Source organism: Onychostoma macrolepis, chromosome 05, assembly GCF_012432095.1.
Source record: "Onychostoma macrolepis isolate SWU-2019 chromosome 05, ASM1243209v1, whole genome shotgun sequence".
In the NCBI taxonomy this organism is placed as follows: domain Eukaryota; kingdom Metazoa; phylum Chordata; class Actinopteri; order Cypriniformes; family Cyprinidae; genus Onychostoma; species Onychostoma macrolepis.
The window spans coordinates 24,447,004-24,466,798 of record NC_081159.1 but is presented as its reverse complement, the minus strand read 5'-3'; the positions used below and the strand labels follow the sequence as shown (position 1 = coordinate 24,466,798).

Genomic DNA, 19,795 nt, shown 5'->3' with positions numbered 1-19,795 from the left:
CCGAAAGGTCAGTTTATTGGCCAAACAGACTCTGTGTCCCCTAAACTGCGGTCCTCTCATCGCGGGATGGCGGAGGGGGACGACGACGTGCCGCTGATTCTGACCTGGGACGATACGAGCAGCGGGCTGCTGGAGGAAGATGAGAGTGAGTAGATTGTGTTCATGTTACTCCATACTCGGCTGACGCTTATGATGTTAGGTCACCTGCAGTTACCTGAGCTTCACTGCTGGCAGAACAGGACTGCGTGCAGGCCAGTACACGTCTTTAAGGCATTTATTAGGCATTCAGCGCTCTGTGTGCAGCAGCACCCTTCATGATTTCTGGCAGTGACTTCTCTCTCCCGAGCCTGAGCTGTCAGATACTGTAGGGTTTCAAACTTTTTAATGCGACGGACCCCAAATATATAGATGCCACGGTGAAGCATTGCATATTTTTACGTATGACATTAACAAGATTAGAATTATTTTAGACGTATTTAAACGAATTAATATATATATATATATATATATATATATATATATATTTCTTGTTAAAATCTGTTAACATCAGAATTCATTGTGTGTGTATATATATATATATATATATATATATATATATATATATATATATATGAAGAGTTCAGATGCAAAACCCTCTAAATCCATCAGACTTCTTTTCTTTTAAATGAGCATTTTTTATCAGGCTCTTATGATCAGGCTTAGTAGTTTCATTTTAAAGGTAATGATAAGGTAATTAGTTTGTGAATAAAATAACTTTTTTTCAAAAATCTCACTTTAGACAATCCATTGATCAAAACCAGCTAAATCCACTTGTGCTTTTTTTGCAAAAACCTCTAAATCCACCTCTTTGGGACAAGACAGTAAATAGGCCTAGTTGAAAAATCACTAAAGATGCAACTAGAAACCCTATCTGAATACAGGCAAAAATCCCCCGAAAATATATAAAAAAAGATTCACACAGTATAACCACAATGGCACAAAATGGCAGGATGTTTATTTTAACAACAAAAAACAGACGTTTCACAAACAACCCAACATTAAAAATGCATTAAAATACATACATCTGGCATAACATCCATATGAGAGAGAAGAATGGCATCTTGTTTGACTTTGTCGTTTGTGAAATAGAGCTGTTGTTTGATGTATAATAAATCAGATTCCTTCAAAGTAACCGCACTGCACGAAAAACTGTTAAGAATGCATGCTACACTTGAGACCGAGCCATTTCCACTGTATCTACTTTTTTTTGCCTTATAACGGGCAGAGTTTTGAGGTAAATAACGTTTTCTTCTGCTATTCAATGTCAGTAAGACAGGCTCATCCATTTCATCGTACTCCATCTTTTATGTTAAAAATCTCAATCTGAATCTAAAACCGGCTAAAACCGGCTCCTCAAACCGCTCGAAATCATATGATTCGATTCGCGCCTTCTGATTGGTTCTCGGAACATAGCGGCTTTTGCCGCCAAAGGGAAGTGGCGTTTAGAGGCTTTTGCCAACAAACCGATATTTATGAATGGGTTGACGCTGGGATTTAGAGGATTTGAAGCGAAAATATTCGTTGAACGTGTACTATGTGCAGTAAGCATTCGCTCAATGTCATTATCTAATTTTTGACGGAGGTGGCGTTTTTGCATCTGAACTCATATTATGGTTCATTTGCAAAAATAGATAACTGTTTAAAAATCATGTTTTTTAAATCCTGCACTCCAAACATAACACAATAATATATATATATATATATATATATATATATATATATATATATATATATATATATATATAAAACATGGTTTATGAATATTAATAAAAGCGGAGTTATCCGTTTTGCAAATGAACTCTTCACACACACACACACACACACACACACACACACAGATTTATACATTACATTTAGTCATTTAGCAGACGCTTGTATCCAAAGCGACTTACAAATGAGGACAATAGAAGCAATCAAAACCAACAAAAGTGCAACAACATGCAAGTGCTATGACAAGTCTCGGATAGCCTAACGCAGTACACACATACATATATATATCAGTCCATTAAATAGTCATAGTGTTACAGGAATGTTGATCATTACATTTTGCTGAGATACTACAGGCCCTGGTTGACTTGAAGCCTGATCTTTAACCCTCTTTCTCCTTGATTGTGACCACAGACATGCATTGTGTGACAGTGGGGAAGGCAAGATGGCCATTTAAATGGTGTGAGTTCCAAGCACTGACTCTAGAGGGCTCTGCAGTCAAGCCTTTTCATCATTGTTGACTTCATTGTTGACACTGCTAATGCGCTGAGAGATGATTTGTAGGCCTTCTGCATAGGCAGAATTGATAGTTTTAGTAGAGCTGGGCTGTTTTTTCCCACACTGCTTTATAAAAGCTTTTGTAATGTTGAAAATGGAGAAAAATGTGGAAATGTATCTAATACAGAGGAATTGTTGAGAGTGAGTTTAATTTCATTAGTGTGTGTTATAATGAACAGTGATTTCAGTGCTGGAGTTTGAAGTTTATAATGCTCAGCTGTGTTCACTGCGGCTGTCATCGGTGGCGGATCATGTCATTGAGGGTGCTAGATTTAATCATGATGTCATCAAATAAAATATGTTTTTTGATTACTTTTGATTGAAAACAATAATTCCACCTGCAACACATTGTAAAAGAGAACTTATTTTTATGTAGAAAGAGTCAATTGGACGTGTGGTTGAAGTTGTTACATTTTTCACAAATATCAGTTAGGATTTAATCATCAAATTACAAATAAACAAAAAGTTACAGTGAAATATTCAAGTACATCAAGTTGGCATATATGCCATATAACTTGCCAGTCTTTGCAAATATAACATAACTGCTATGTGAGGCATTTTTCCTTCTGAAAAACAGATTCACCTTTGGATACAGTTTATAGCGCAATTTGGCTTCTGTTTTTTAGTAAAATACCTTTTTGTACAGCTAAGTTAAGGCTGCTTTGTGCCTGCTCAAAATTCAGTGTGAAGACGCAATGGCACAAAAAAAAAAGTCATACTAAATTTTGCTTGCTCTCCCAGGTGAAACAAAAGTACACTTCCATAATGTACTTAAAGTGCTCTATTTTCGCGCACTAATTTTGCACTTAATATACTAAAAATTAGTCTTTAGCACTTCTTAAGATAAACTTAAGATCAACTAAGTGTACTCAATCTCTGTATTTAAAAAATTTATTTAGTTACCATTTGTAATGCACTTGAGTGTACTAGTGTATGAAAGATGGGTTCAAGTGTACTACAAGTGGTAACTAAATAAATTTTTAAATACAAAGATAGTATGTTAAAAGCACATTTTAGTTCATATTCATGGTGTATCAAAATAGCACAGTTGAGTACACTTAGTTGATCTTAAGTTTATCTTAAGAAGTACTAAAGGATCATTTTTAGTATATTAAGTTCAAAATTAGTGCCCGAAAATAGAGCACTTTAAGTATATTATGGAAGTGTACTTTTTTTTTCACCTGGGCTGACCCACGTCAGCCCCTACTATCAAACTATACAGCTGCATAAATGTGTAAATGCATTTTTGTGTAAATGCATTCATGCCAACTCTGAACAGCATAAAACTGTGTAAAGACATAAATGTGTGTCGTTTGTAGACAGAAGTTCATTTGAGAGACTTTCGGTGTATTGGTGTAAGTGGTTTAAAAATCATTGAGGAAATGCTGCACCCTAGTGCTATTGTGTGGTATTGTTTATTGCTGAAAATATTAACAACCATCATATGACTCAACAACCAATATACTATTTCTGCCAGGTCAGTTTTTGGAGGACGACACTATGTAGTACTGTCACTTTAAGTGAAGTTTCCCAACCCCAATGGTCATGTGTTTAAGTGTCCAATACAGTAGCATACCAGCCTTTGTACCACATGCACACACACAGACACAGTTAAAATGCTGTGTCAGCCTTATGACAGATACAGCGCTGTTTGTGGCCCCCGTCCTCTCCCATCCTGCACGCAAGCAGTCTGTGGCCTTGTGTCAAAACTGTTTGGTTGTGATGAGAGCTGGACGTTTGAATATTTGGAGCACCTGAGTGTAAACTGTGGCACTATTTTGGGATTTAGCATGTTTGTTTAGTTAGCCAAGAAGATTCTTCATGGAAACAAAAAAAGGATGTAGGAACACGGTCTTTCCTTTTGGTTCCAGGATAACTGTCAATTAATTTTAAAAGAAAGAAGCTGACGTGAATATCAGATGCCTTTGCTTCCTCATTCTGCCTCAAGCTGCTGTCTCAAAAAGTTATTTTGTTGTCATGGTGAAGATTGTTTGGACATTTTAAAAGCTGTGCTTTTAGAAACAACCAGGACCCATCTCTGATCATCAGTCGGTTTTTTTCTTTTTTTTTTTTTTGTGTTTGAAGGAAATCTGGATTTGCTCTAAGTAGAACTGGACCTGAAAAGAAACCTGCTATCAGTGCTGTCTGTGTCTCTCTTGTTCACTCTTGCTCTGCCAGGAACCTATTGATTAGACCGAGCAAAACCAACACTGTTGTTGTCATGTGCGTATTCACTGAGAGCTGTTTACAGACAGCTGTGAGTCAATGAACCGCAATGAAGTAACTCATTCAATCAGCTTGTGTTTGGGCAAACTAAAAGCTCTTAGCTGTTTGTGATTTAATTAGTGCGCCATTAAATTACCAGACTGTGGCCTGACAGATCATTTGAAAGAGAGTCATATTTATTGCTTAGAAGCAGCAACGGTAAGTATAGATCGAAAAAATGAATTGAAACTTTTTAGTTCCCAAATGAAGCTCTCAGCGTGGTAGGTTTGTTAAGCAGTGCCATCCATCTCAAAGGCTAGCTGTGTTTTTGAGCTTGAAGAAAGAAAGGTACTAAAATGGATCCGATATAGAGGACATAGCACAGGAAACAGAAGATGACGTGGAAGAAGGGAGGCTATTACCAAGAGACTGATGGGGATAGCTGGAAAGGGGACTGGTGTCAGAGGAAGCAGCTCCGAGGATCTACAGGATGTTGTCATTGTGCTTTGAACTGATGCTTGAGAAAATCCACTGGACAATCTGTTCGACTGCTCAGGTATACTGTGACCTCTGAACCATCAGTGGTGTTTCCTGCTCGCACATCCTCTGAAAGAGAGAGAGGACAAGTCCAGGGCACAATCCTTATGGAACTATTTGGGATTCAGCGATGAAATGTTTGGAATAATGAGTGTAGTGTTTTGGGAACCAGCTTTGAGTTAGTCTGGAGTGCATTAAAATGTATTCACATTTTATTAATAGTATTTTTCTTCTTCAGTATTTGATTCTTTGAATCAGTTTTTGATTTTTTTGAATGTCGTAGTAATATACAACATTACTAATTTGTTTAACTTGTCACTTTAATCTGTAAGGTTGTCTAATCAACCTTTTTTAGTAGCATAACGTTGTAGGACCCTCATTTGAGCATATTTCCCACATTTTTGCCAACAAAAGACATTTTGTGTCGTTTATTTTGTTACTTTTAACTTAGAAACACATTATTACCAAATGTTTTCTTGTCTGTCTTAACAAACGTTACAATGAAATGATTGTGTGTGAAGGTGCAGAGAGAGATGTAGACTCTTAAAGGAGCTTTGGCCCGATTTATTTTTTGGAAAACCGTGTCATCTTTTGAGGAATCGTGAACATCACCACAGGATTCTGTTCTGCTTTCGGACCGCTGGCCACAGCAGCTGCAGCTGGCACAATGAAACTTGCATGTGCGAGTGCATTGTTGATAATTTACCCTTGCAGTGCTAAAAACTGCTTGACCAGTGACATGCTCTCTGTCTGAATCACTCCTGGGACGTGGGGCCGATTACAGGGGCTGTCATGGAAATCAGTAGTACATTTGACAACATGACTGGACTGACACATGATCGGCCAGTGCAAACATCCTCATTCTGCCAGCAGTTTGCATCTGTCGGTATGTTATTTAAAAGTGGTATATAAAATCACCTGGCTCAAGTACTGCTGTATCTGAACGTAAATGCTTAATTTATATCGTGAATCATCATTTAATAGTTTTTTTTTCTTCTCTACACAGATGGGGCAGGAAATTATGATGTTGTGAATAATGTTGTCATTCCGACCCCAGGAGCACCAGACCCCAGGGCCCAGAATTCTTTGCAGCAGAGTTGGGAAATGAACTACCAGGAAGCAGCAATATACCTGCAGGTCACCTTTTGAACCTCCATATGCTCAGTGAAGCAGTAAAATAGATGCAGATGATCTCACGCACACACTTAAGACTAATAATAATCCTCCATTGCCAATTTGTCTGTGTTTGTCTTCAGGAGGGAGAGAATAACGACAAGTTTTTCACTCATCCTCGAAATGCCCATGCGCTCAGTGCCTACCTGTTTGCTCACAATCACCTTTTCTATGTGATGGAGCTGCTGACTGCGGTGTTACTCATGCTTCTGTCCCTCTCAGAGGCCCCTGCCGTCCCCTTTCTCCGCTTGGACGTCTATGTATGTGACTTCTTCTTCACTATGTGCATACACTACCATTCAAATTTTTAAGTTTTTTGATTCAGCAAGTATGCATTAAGTTGTTTAAATGTGACAGTAAAGACTTTTACATTGCTACAAAAAGTCTATTTCAAATACATGCTTTTTCTATTTATCCATCTTTGGCATCACAAGAATAACTTACATTTTAAATTATATTAAAATAGTAAACAGTTATTTTAAATTGCAATGAAATGCCACAATATTATTGTTTAACTGTATTTTTGATCAAATAAATGCAGCCTTGGTGAGTATAAGAAACTTCTTTCAAAAAACATTTAAAAAACAAAAAAACTTACCAGCCCCAAACTTTTGAATGATAGTGTATGTATGTGAATGTGTAAAAAACATGTAAATGTTGTAAATGCTTGTGGCTTACAATTACATGAACAAGAGTATATACTAGTGTACAAACACTTTAAGGTGTTTATTTTCGTTTCTGTCAGGTTCATGCGACACTGGAGTTACTGGTGTTAGCAATGGTGGGCTTTGAGTTGTGCATGAAGCTCCGATGGCTTGGATTTCACACCTTTATACGACATAAGAGGACCATGGTAAAGGTGTGTACATTTTTGTAATACACTGCCTCAACAATGGTTAATTTTGTCTCAGCTGAAGAATCATTTTATCTTCTCTGATTTTTGTGCGTTTCAGACATGTGTCCTGTTTATTCAATTCATCGAGGCAATTGTGGTCTTAGTCCGGCAGACATCTCACCTGCGTGTAACAAGAGCCCTGCGGCCAATCTTTCTGGTGGACTGCCGTTACTGTGGAGCGGTTCGCAGGCATGCTTCCAAAATCATAATAATATTTTACAATTATTTAGTAATTGTTATTAAATAAAAAATGTATAATTATTACCACTACTACTCACATTATTTTTTAATTAAAAGTTTTGATATCTTATCCATGCAACAAGCCACTCCGAGGCCTTGTGTTACAGTGATTTTACACAAAACTAAGTACTAAAAGTCTATGTATCAATGGGTATATTATTGTAAAGCATGTCCTTGACTGGATAAAATGTGATGTTCTGACTCTGTATCTCTGTTTCTGTCGTCCCTCAGAAACCTGAGGCAGATATTTCAGTCTCTTCCTCCCTTCATTGATATTCTTCTGCTGCTGCTTTTCTTCATGGTCATCTTTGCCATCCTAGGATTCTGTTTGTTCTCAGCCAACACAGCCGACCCTGTTAGTACTTCGATCACACACTCACCTTTGTTTTCCACACCCTTGTATTTTCTCTCTCTCTCTCTCTCACACACAAACTCATAGATTCTTTTCTTTCTCTCAACAGTATTTTAGCACACTGGAGAATAGCATTGTGAGTCTCTTTGTCCTTCTGACCACTGCAAAGTAAGTATGTACCCTCGCTGTGCTGCACGCATCCTACTTAAGATTACATGACTCTGGGCCTCAGTGGGGTTGTTTCATGTCTTCCTGTAACAGCAGTAGTAATCCAAATGTTATCAGTTCAGTTCCTTGAGGGGGAACTGGAGAATTTCTCTGATCCTCTATTATCATTATGTCCTTGAGCAAAGAACTTAACCCCAGGTCACTATAGTCAGACTGTCAGTGTTAAAAATGTAATAAAAGTCACTTTGAATTAAAAAAGGTGTCTGCTAAATGATTAATAATGAAGTAACCTCAGAGTCTTTAGTAGATTGACACATCTTTCTTCTTCACTAGTTTTCCAGATGTGATGATGCCAGCGTATTCAAAGAATCGTTGGTCATGCATTTTCTTCATTGTGTATCTGTCCATCGAGCTCTACTTCATCATGAATCTGGTCGGTATTGAATGACAATAAATCAGTTTTCATTTTAAAGGATTTATAGTGCTTTATAGTTTCATTTTGACAGCATTATCTGTTGGTGCATTGTGAACTAGGCTTTACTTTGAATTTTTGCTTCACAGCTCCTGGCGGTAGTTTTTGACACCTTTAATGGAGTCGAGAAGATGAAATTCAAATCTCTTCTTCTACACAAGCGATCCGCCATAGAGCACGCCTTCCAGCTGCTGGTTAGTCGGCAGGTGAGGTTTACAGATCACATCTCCTGATATTTCAGGACTGAAGCCTTGTGTACTTTATGGATGAATGTGAGTGTGATGAATCTACATTTATTTAGAGGCCAGATGGAGTGTGTTTAAAACAGTTTGATGGACTGATGCGATTCTATCGTCCACGAATGACAGCACGGGATCGTTTCCTGACTTTCAAAGCCCTCAACCATTCAGGAGCAACCATGCTGAGGTACATGCATTCACTCGTATGTGCTCATGTTCTTTCGATTTCGCAGATGATGAGTTCTTAAGGTGCGTTTGTGCTTGTGTTTTAGTCTCCAGGACTTTTATAAGTTTTATGAAGTGATCGGGCTCAAATGGAAGGTCAGATTTCACACACTGTCACATGATTCTACTCCCTGGGTGTTTGTTAAACCCTCTTGAGCTGGAACATCTGGTGTGTATGTGTGTTGCAGGCTCGACGGAGTGGAGAGCACTGGTTTGATGATCTTCCTCGTACAGCATTCCTCATCTTCAAAGGTCTTTGTATTTATCGTGTTGATTCGATTTGCATTAGTTACAGAATTTTAGAGTTTAATGATCCGCTCACAATGACAAGACTAGTTTGGATCAAATATTTTCTTCCATAATACTTCCTTTGTATGATCATTATTCTTTTTTAACAGGAATCAATTTACTTGTGAAATCCAAAGCTTTCCAATATGCAATGTGTAAGTTCAAATCTTTAAGTAACTTCTTGTATTAACCCTTTAGACATTAACATACAAAACCTTATCAATGCTCATTGGAACCCATTAGCTTGTAGGTTAATAGAAAAACTTGTATTTTAAAAGTTCAAATTTGTCTGATATTCTTGCAGTACTCATTATTATATACTGTACTGTAATATTGTGAAAACGTTTTCTATTTGAATCTATTTCAGCAGCCATTACTCCAGTCTTCAGTGTCACATGATCCTAATATGCTGATTTGGTGTTTAAGAAACATTTCTTATTAGTATCAGTGTCTGAAAACAGTTGTGCTGCTGAGTTTTTGCGATATATGATATACTTTTCTGATAGTTCAAATCAACAGCATTTACTTTTTAAAAATATTTAGTTTTTACTGTCACTTTTGATCAAATTGATGCTGAAAAATTTATTAATTTCTTTCAAAAATCTGACTCAACTTTTAAACTCAAGTGTACTGGACTAAAGTATATTCATTCCATTATTTCTAATGATTCGAACTGTTTTTCATGATTGACCTGTTACAGATCTGGTAGTAGCAATTAATGGCATCTGGATCCTAGTGGAGACAAACATGTTAAATGGTAAGATCTTCTTGAGTAATGGAACAGTAGGGCATTTGCTGCAGCTGTGTTGCAGTTCCAGATAATTCTTTGAATTCACCATTCAGAAACGCTTGTAAACACAGGAAACAGCGAAATAGTTGTTTTCTCTGTGTGAACCCAATTGAATTTGGCTCTCAAGCAGCTCTTCTCTTCTCACAGATGGCGTCTCATGGACTCGTGTTGTCCCATGGAGTTACATTATTTTCCTGACAAGTAGGTGGAAATTGTTTAAAATGAAATCACTAGTAAATCTGAATGTTTCAATTAAATTGTAAACTTTTTTTAAATTTTTTATTTACCTCCTGCTGATGTGTCTGTGGAATGAAGTTTATGGAATTGAGGTCTTGTTGAAGATCACAGGCCTTGGTCCTTTGACATATTTCAGCTCAGGGTGGAACCTGTAGGTACACACACAAGCATTCATACAATATACACACACACACACACACATACACACTGCATCACCTCTGGGTGTGTGTTTCTATTTCCAGCTTTGATTTCTCAGTAACGGTCTTTGCCTTTCTGGGATTAATTGCTCTGGCCTTTGACATGGAGCCATTCTACTTCATTGTGGTGTTGAGACCTTTTCAGCTCCTCCGGTATGTGTACTTATTTGTGTGTGTGTTTTAATGAATATCGGTTTGTATAGTTTGCATTTAGCTGTAGCCATTTATTTTAAACCTTTTTCTTTTTTTTTCTAAATGATTTGCGAATATGAGAATACTATATTATTCTGAACATTTATAGATAAAGATTTATTCAAAAACCTAATTCAGATGTAACTAATATATTACATTTAATATGTAACTAATATATTTATAAATTTAATTTAATAATTTAATATATAATTTAGAAAAGTGCAAAACAGAAGCAATTTCACCGGAGGTCTCAGACGGTTTTACCCCACTGTAGATGAAGTCTGCAATGTAATTTCAATTGTAATCTTTTGTTCTTAATATTAACTTTGTCTTTTTTTCAACAGTCATAGCTACAGATAGAAACAGATATGTTCCTTTTTAACAGTCTTTTTCCCTATGTCTCGTCAAGGTTGTTTAAAATTAAACAGCGCTACCGTAACGTTTTGGACACAATGTTTGAACTCTTCCCGCGTATGGCCAGGTACAGAAATAATAATCCATTTCATCTCATTACTTACAGATGAAGGCTGTTCTCACACAACCCTCTCTCTGTCTCTGTAGTCTAGGTCTGACTCTGATTATCTTCTATTATTCTTTTGCCATCGTTGGAATGGAGTTTTTTGCTGATGTTATTTATCCAAACTGCTGCAAGTAAGTTCCTTTAATCACCATAAATGTGTTTCTTGTTTTACGAAAATCAATACAGACTGAATATCACCATAAACCTAAACACTTTATAAATTTAACATTGTCTACCGTCATTTACTCACTCTTCATGCCCCTCATGTACACGTGTTCTTCTGTGCAAAACAAAAGGAGCAATTTTGAAGAATCTTTATGAAACTTAGTGATCAGTAGTGATCAAGCTGCAAAAATGAGCTATAAATTATTCTCAGTGAATAATGTCTTTTGGTGTGTGTGTCTCTCAAAGCACTAGCACTGTTGCTGACTCATATCGCCAGATAAATCAGACCATTGGCAACCGGACCATTCTAGAGGAGGGATATTACTATCTCAATAACTTCAATAACATCCTAAGCAGCTTTGGTATGTGCACACACACACTATATATATACACACTCTTCTCATGTCAGCATATAGCTTTTGTAACTTTTCTCTCTGCCACCTTTCAGTCACTCTTTTTGAGTTAACTGTGGTGAACAACTGGTACATCACTATGGTGAGTGTAAATACAAAAACACATGCACATCAGCTCAGTCAACAAGTCATAATATCAGAAGTTTCTCCAGTAAAATGTTTGTATTTTTTGGTTAGTGTGAGGCTGTGGTGCCCCCTGCTGTTTACTGGAATTAAATGTCAGTCGGCAGACTGTTGTGTCTCTGAAGTAATGCTGAAGTCTCTAAATGTGTGTTTGTAGCAGAAACCTGTGGATCCTACTGTGTGAACCAGTCAATACATGAGAATCTGTCTTGAGTTCTTGATGTCTTTGATTGCTGTTTTCACAGGAAGGTGTGACATCACAAACTACTCACTGGAGTCGCCTTTATTTCATGACCTTTTACATTGTCACCATGGTAAGGGATTGTATATGTTGGTTGTGTATGTGTGTGTTAAATAAATCTAAATCATTTAGAACATTTGTCATTTGAACTAAAATGAAAAACTTAAGCTAAATGAAAATTAGAATTGTTGCCTTGTTGAAGAATAACTAGAATTTACTACCTGGAAATTATTATTTTTTAAAAACTAAGACTAAACAGATAAATCTGAAAAAAAAAAAACCCAAAGGTAAACCTAAATAGTAATATTAAAAAGTACATAAGTAAATTATTAAAAATTAAAGCTAAAAGTAAAATGAAAACAAAATAATAAAAGCTAATTAAAAATATTAATAGAAGCTGTAATAGCATATTAATAATACTAAAAACACTGCAGGAAATAATGTGGGATATGATTTGTTTTTGATGTGAAAGTTATGATTTATAGAATGTACATTGTAACCAGTCAACATTTTTTCGTAAATTTTTGTTATGTTTAAATAATTTAATGTTGTTGTTAACTTGAATATCCCACTGCTGTTGTCAGCTACCTATTTTCTCACAGCCAGGTCTTATTTTGTGTGATGCAGGTTGTGATGACGATAATTGTGGCCTTCATACTAGACGCATTTGTCTTCAGGATGAACTACAGTCGGAAGAACAGAGAGCCGCTGGACGACCCAGAAGGTTCTAAATGTTTAGAGTCCCGTTCATTTGATGACATGTTTAATAAAATGGGTATGACTGAGCTATCTAATACTAAAATGTGTGTGTTTTAGATAAAAAGGGGATTGTCTTTGAGACAGAGGTGTCTCAGACTGAAGCTCTGCAGACTCTGGACTTGTATAAACATACACTGGGCATCACCAACCTAAGCTCACTGCAGGACATGTGTGTGGCTCTGGAGCGGAGCGGGGTAACAGAGTTTGTGTTCATAGCATCTAATTTGTGTTTCTTTGTCACATTGATAGACCTGTAATGGATCATTTTTGTCTTTGCTCACAGCATTCCTCATTAGTGTTTGTGGGTCGAAGGTCACGTACCAAGAGTGACCTCAGCATGAAGATGTACGAGGAGGAGATTCAGGTAGGATAGAAACAGGGTTATTAAACAGGGATGTGATTTTTCTGTATAAATACGGATTTCTGTATTTTCCGAACTCTGAGGGACAACCCCAAGTTTTTTTAAATAAAAAAAATTAAAAAAAAGAGAGAAAGAATTTATCATTTTATTCATCATGCATGAAAGTGACAAAAAGTGAGTGAAGACATTTAAAATGATTTCTATTTAATAAAATGCATTGACAAATTGAATTAATATATTTGATAAATGCAAATAAATGCTGTTCATTAAACTTTATATTTATCAAAAAGTCCTGAAAAATAAAGTGTATCACCATTTCCACACAAAATACGAAGCAGCAAAATTGTCAAATAAATTGTAATGATTTCTAAAAGATCATGTGACACTGAAAACTGGAGTAATGATGAAGAAAATTCTGCTTTGCATCACAGGAATAACATTACATTTTATATTAAAATTGAAAACTTTTTTTATTTTTATTTGTAATAATATTTCACAATATTGCTGGGGTTTTTTGTTTTACTTTATTTTGATCAAATAAATTCAGCCTTGATGAGCAGAGGATATATATTTCAAAATCATTAATAATTGTAATGTTTCCAAACTTTTGGCAGGTACTTTAATAATAACAATTCTATACACTTTACTATAATATATTATAGTACTTTATTATAATATATTATATTATATTGTTATCATGATTATTAAATGCTGCTTTTAATTTTTTACAGGACAATAATATGTATTATTACAATATAAAATATATCTTTTAATGTGCTAAAATATATATTTTTAATAATAAGTGCTGGGGGCGTGGCTTGTGGGCATGACTTGGGGCGTGGTCAGATTTTCGTTCTTTTTTGTCTCTAGCTGATTACATGCCTGATTATAGGATTACTAACTAAATTTGAATCTAAAATAAAAACTAAATATATATAACACCACAAAATTACTAAAACTTTAGCAAAAATTAAAATGGATAATATAAAATAAAACCTATAGTAGTATCGCTATGGTACTAAAATAATGCTGGATAGGAAGATGCTCTACTTTTTTGTAATGGCAGAACCACATGTCTGAATGAACATGAATGTAACGTTGTTTTCATGAAAAGTGATGTGGTTACCAGATTAATTTAATCCTTTATTGACAGAATTTTTAAATAAAGCATTCACAAATGGCTCCCTTATTGGATCAGAAAATTAAATCATGAAAGTCTGAAATGGTAATATATCACACAGCTGTTTATACAAGGATGTGCCCAAGTGGAAACTTGGAAAGTTCAGCAAAAGAAAAATAAATGCTACCTAAAGTTATTTCAATGATATCATGTTCTGTTTTGGAAAGTTATAGTGTGATATATTTGGCTGCAAATTCCCCCCTTTTTAATACAAGAATTTCCAGATAGGCAATGGTATGTTTGTGTAAAGAGATTGTTTCTTTTTGTCTACAGGAATGGTATGAGGAATATTCCAGAACAAACCTCCAGCCTGATGAGACATTCCACAGAGAACTGGACAGCCCTGAAGCCAGTGCCATAAACAGCATTAATTAACTCACACACTCCGAATTCTGCATCAGCGTTAACTAACACACTCACTCGTACCTCTGAGGGACCTTAGAACAGTCTTCCTCTCATCGATGGAAAGCACAGGTGTTCCCCTCGACCACTACATTCTCCCTCCATCCACATGGAGACCCACAGAACTCACTTAAAGCCTTATTCCCCAAAAAAACCTTAAGGTTCCGTGGCCAATCAGGGAAGCTTGCAGACCAATCATGTGACATGCACTAGGTCCGGGAACCTTCTTCTTCCATGAAATGCACCTCATGACATTTGCCTTGTGGTGGATGACCCTGAATGATTCAGACTCTCTCATGGATTTGACAAACTGAGAACGGCGATTGAATGTTTCTGTGGGAGATGAATCAGAACTGAATGTGAGGATTTTAGCACTAAGTGACTTGTGTCTCTTTCTCAGCAGTCTGAGGTATTGCTTAACCAACAGATAAAAGACCATAGTAATAAATTAATGCTGTTTTTAAACTAAAGCTGCTTTTTGCTGGAACCTTTGGACCTTAGGCTTATTTTTTCGTTATATATAAATATATACATGCAGATTAAACGTATGTCAAATGCAGTTGAGAGGCAAGTATTTAAAAATCTGTTTTAATTAATCCACCAATTTACTCAATATGAGCCGGTTTCCCAGGCACATGTTTATTTTGGACTGATAAGTATTAGAAAACCAGCCTGGGACCTTTCGGTTCATTTAAACTTTTGTCTTGTCACATATGAAAAGTTCTTATTTCCTTTGTTTGGAGTCAGTATTGTAAGGCTTAGAGTATTTTGACAGGCCAGTTCGGATGAAATCCAGTCAGAATCTCAAATTGTATTCCACAGCCAGTTTGATCCGTTCAGCTCTCCAGGGTAAACGCAGATCTGTCTCCAAACCGAAAACTTCCTTTGTGCAAAACCATAGGTGAAAAAATGATACCATTTAGCCTTGCTCATGTAAAAACTGTTATTTATCTATTTACATTGAGTTAAACATCTCTCCTGTTCGCTGCAATATTTTCTAATTTATTAGCCATTTTCTTGATGCTTTTTTAACAGGGTGAATGCATGTGAATCCTCATATATTGTATACTCTCATGTCTAGAGTATCTAACCTGGAGGTAATCATGGATGTCAGTGATTTCGTTCCAGTTGCTCGTTTAATTGCACTGTAGGATGTGCAGCCTTGATGCTCCAAACACAAGGGAACATGATGCATATGTGACATGAAACCACACCAGCTCCTCTAATACTGTAGGGTTTACTTGTGTCTCAGTTCTCTGTTCTTATTCCTTTCTAAATGTATTATAACAGGTCTAGTAAACAATACATTTTAATGAGACTTCTATGTATTTTGTTTATTAATAGTTGTAATAACTGTCTTTTTATATGTATTTTGTTAGCTTGTCTTTGTGTTACTGTCACCCCACTGTCAAGATTGATTTAATTCAGCCAGTAATTTTATTTTATTTTTTATTTTTTAATGTCATGTAAGTGCTTTACTCCAATGAAATCATACCGGTCCGATTTTTGCTAAGTTGGACAAAAGGTGGGGTCACGATCTTGGGAATTTCGACAAATGTTTCTCCACAAGTGTTGCCAAGTCCACGGTTTTCCAACAGAAGTCTGGAACTGGCCTTTTTGGCTGTAATTGGGCTAGTTTTGTGTACTAATTGGGCTGGTTTGTTTAGCAGACCCGGGGTCTGTTTCATAAAACTAGAATAAGCCAGGCTTACTTCAATTAGTCTGACATATTGTCGGTTGATTCGGTTCAAAATAAGTCAGACAAACTGAAATAAGCCTGGCTTATTGGTAAACTTGTTTTATGAAACAGGCCCCTGGCAAACCTGTTCTCCACGCAGATTTCCAAATGGGTTCGAGTTGGTCACACGAATTCTTCAAATATTCGATTACACATAGTGTCAAGTATATATCGACAGGCATAGGAAGAATGTAGCTCGACTAATTTACACTAAAAGTCACGCTTGTAAAAGCACTTGAGTCATTCTCTCCACCTCTGACTCCATCTTCCCTATACTGTGATTGTCTCACTGTAGGCTAGATACTAAGACAATTGTGGCAAAGTTATTTGCGTCATTTAATTGACATAGACGGAACTGACAGTTGCAGTCTTCCGCACTGTTAGACTTGCTTTTGTTTCTCTAATTTCTCTCGCAGGCATTTTGTGTGGCCGACGAACTGATTTGTGGACAGCAGGAGGCAGTGCAGAGTCAGATTGGTCATAGTAGAGCAGAGAACATGAGCGTCCTGTTTCATTTAGCGGGCCCTGCCTCTGTAATGCGTGTAAGAATCTTATGTTTCATTTTTTTCTATGTTTGTCATCACCTTTGAACCATTTATTCCTCCTTCTCTGTTGTTCCAGTGATAGTAACGTGATACATGTTTTCTGGAGTGTGTAATATGTTCAGCTTGTGATGATGTCAGACAATCAGTTGAGGGTATCAGCTATTGAAAGCGACTTCCACTGTAGTTATTGTTCTAAATAACCAAAACATAATTACTTAACTCTTACGTACCCCATAGAGTGATTTAATATGAATGTATTAGCTAAAATTCATCCATAAAAGAATTGAATGTTCCATGTTTTGATGTTGGTACAGTATGTTCTTTCCTTTAGTTGGATTTATCCAGTGCTTTCAAAATCTGATTTATTTATTTATTAGAAAATGTATATATTAATTATATTTTATATATTATATTTTAAGTTGAAAGAAAGTGCTTTTGTTTTCTTTTTGAAAATATAGCTTTTATTGACTATGGTGTTTAAAAAACTATCATGAAAACGACATGCATGAAAATACAGCAGATGAATCTAAGACATGGCAAAGAATGAAAAGGTAAGCAAATTAATTGAAAAACCTAGTCAGCACTTGTTAAGCATTTAAACTATAATTTAAACAAAATTTAAACTCTTACTTTTTAAAGATAATCAAGTATTTTTGTTGGAGGTCTTATTTATATTACAATAACTTTTTTAAAATCAGTGATATGCCACATAAATATATTCAAAAAAAAAAATTCTTTATTTTATAATGGGCTATTTAAAACCATAGATATAGAGAAATGCAGAGAAGCCTCCAGTCTGTAGCCTGACTGATGAACTGCCAACCTGAGGTAAGATGAAAAATGAACACTGAGAAAGGCTAATCAGAAATTATGTTTCAGCTTTGTATATGTTTATTTGATGTCGTTATGTCAGATCCAATCAACTCACATGTTTGTCAAATTGCCATATACAAGTTTAATAAGTGAAGATTGTGGGTGCTTGCTCCACAACAATTTGCTTTAGGTTTTATTGTTTTTTGTTTTTGCCTACAACACAAACACATTCTCACACACTGAAGTCTATTATTAGTGTGCTTAGGGTGAGCCCTGAGCCTGGGATGGTGGTTTGTGACTCGTTCTCTCTGTACATTGAAGCTAGCTCCTAATTTATCCCTTCAGACTCTCCCCCAAACCAGCATCCTGTCCCCTCTGTGACCCATCCTCTTCCTCCCTTCTCTCTTCCTTTCTCTCTTGAGTTCTTCTGTCAGTCACTGGGGAGAGACGCTGATGCTATTTGACAGGGAACAGAATGTGTTCAGGACTTTATGTCTGTGCTTTTTTTAGTAGACACATTGGGCAAGCCACTTTTATGAGCTGGTTGTGCTGAATCATGACGTTGTGCCATGGTAGAATTTGCTTGAGGGATTTTACACATCTCATATTGCGCTGTATGACTGAACAAAACAGAGCGGTCGTATATTAATTCTAAATGTTCTCATGCACACAGACATTTCATTGTCCAGCAGGGAGAAGAAACGCAGCTTGGGATTTTTAGTGTTTTGTTCTGGACATAAATATCCTGTATATTCTCAGCCTCTCACTTTCACTGTGCATTTCTTGCAGTCGCTGTTATCTGTATTTATTTTGGACATTTCATTGGATTTTGAATGTTTCACATTATTTTGATCATTTATTTAGATATTATTTTTTAGCAGTGAGACTGCAGTCCTTTGATTATTTTTAGGTTGGCGTTTTGTTGTGAAAGTGTAAACATATTCAAAGGATTTCTGATAAATTTACAAATTAGTACTTTGAATGTCAATATATGAGGAAAGTCCTAATTTTTATGTAGCCTATGCCAAAAAAGTTTTTATGTACTGTTCCATTTTTTTAAATTTTGTATTTTAAAATTTGTACTTTAAAATGTTTTACTTTCTCATGCACTTAAAGCTTTTAGAGCCAGATTAAAACCCAGTGCTCATTCCTTTGAGCCAGGATGCTGTCACATTCAATAAGATTTATTGGCTCATCAAATTGAGCTGATGTTTCCAAGTTATGCTGTGCATGTAATGTCCGTTTTATGAGTATTTAGTGCAGGGATTTTCACGGCTTGAGAAACTGCTCTTACTCAACCCAATGTGTACGTGTCAATTTGCAGTCCTCAGATTTGGTGTTTTTCTAGTGAAAATCTGTCATTCTCTAGAGGAGTCTTGGAGTTACAGTCACAAGTAACCCGCAATGTACACAGTTCTTATAGAAAACTACATATTTTCTAAAACACCATTAACTTAACTTAATTGTAACTTGGATAATATTTACAATTACTTTAATCCCTTAGAACATTTTTTCCCAGTGAAAAAAGTCTTCACTTTCATTGGTGTTATTGCAAACAAAAGAGAGAAATTACATGAGGGTGAGTAAATGATGATAAATGATAATTATTTCCCCTTCCTTTCTTTTATAAACCGTAAACATTACTGGTTCTCACTCATTTTATTTAAGAGTAATGTCACTGAGAAAACGGCATGACAGCTAATGATAAATTATCATTATTTTTGACTTGATAATTATTTAGTGTGATCTTTAATGAAATGACAAATAAGATAACAGCTTGGTTATGGAATGATACATAATTAATGTAGCATGGTAGGTTTAATGTGGAATTGATGAATTTTGTTCTTTGATTTTTCAGATGGATAAGCTAAAGCCACCACAGTTGTGGAATGACCCAAAGACGCTCCATTTAATGATAATCTACACAACAAGCCTCTCAGTTTGAGGTCAGTGTTACGTGTGCAGTCCAGCTTATACCATAAGCCTTGAAAATGAAATCATAATGCTGTAAAACGAGTTTC

General features: G+C 36.0%; 1 protein-coding gene across 2 annotated transcripts; it reads left to right on the top strand.

Annotated features, from left to right (window-relative positions):
• The first annotated feature begins 10 nt into the window (after positions 1-10).
• Positions 11-17,249, top strand: tpcn1 (two pore segment channel 1). Of its 2 annotated transcripts, none has more exons than XM_058776092.1 (26): positions 11-145; positions 6,053-6,183; positions 6,303-6,479; positions 6,965-7,078; positions 7,173-7,303; positions 7,586-7,709; positions 7,816-7,874; positions 8,208-8,307; positions 8,436-8,552; positions 8,648-8,772; positions 8,858-8,906; positions 8,999-9,062; positions 9,209-9,253; positions 9,799-9,855; positions 10,036-10,089; positions 10,204-10,276; positions 10,368-10,475; positions 10,924-10,995; positions 11,076-11,165; positions 11,446-11,561; positions 11,648-11,694; positions 11,981-12,049; positions 12,604-12,700; positions 12,793-12,929; positions 13,019-13,099; positions 14,550-17,249. In XM_058776092.1, exons 1-26 carry the CDS (start codon positions 67-69, stop codon positions 14,649-14,651), a joined length of 2,418 nt encoding a protein of 805 aa, XP_058632075.1. In that variant the 5' UTR covers positions 11-66; the 3' UTR covers positions 14,652-17,249. The 2 variants fall into 2 exon arrangements, with proteins under 2 accessions (XP_058632075.1, XP_058632074.1); XM_058776091.1 differs by lacking the exon at positions 11-145 and adding an exon at positions 3,937-5,932.
• Positions 17,250-19,795: the final 2,546 nt, after the last annotated feature.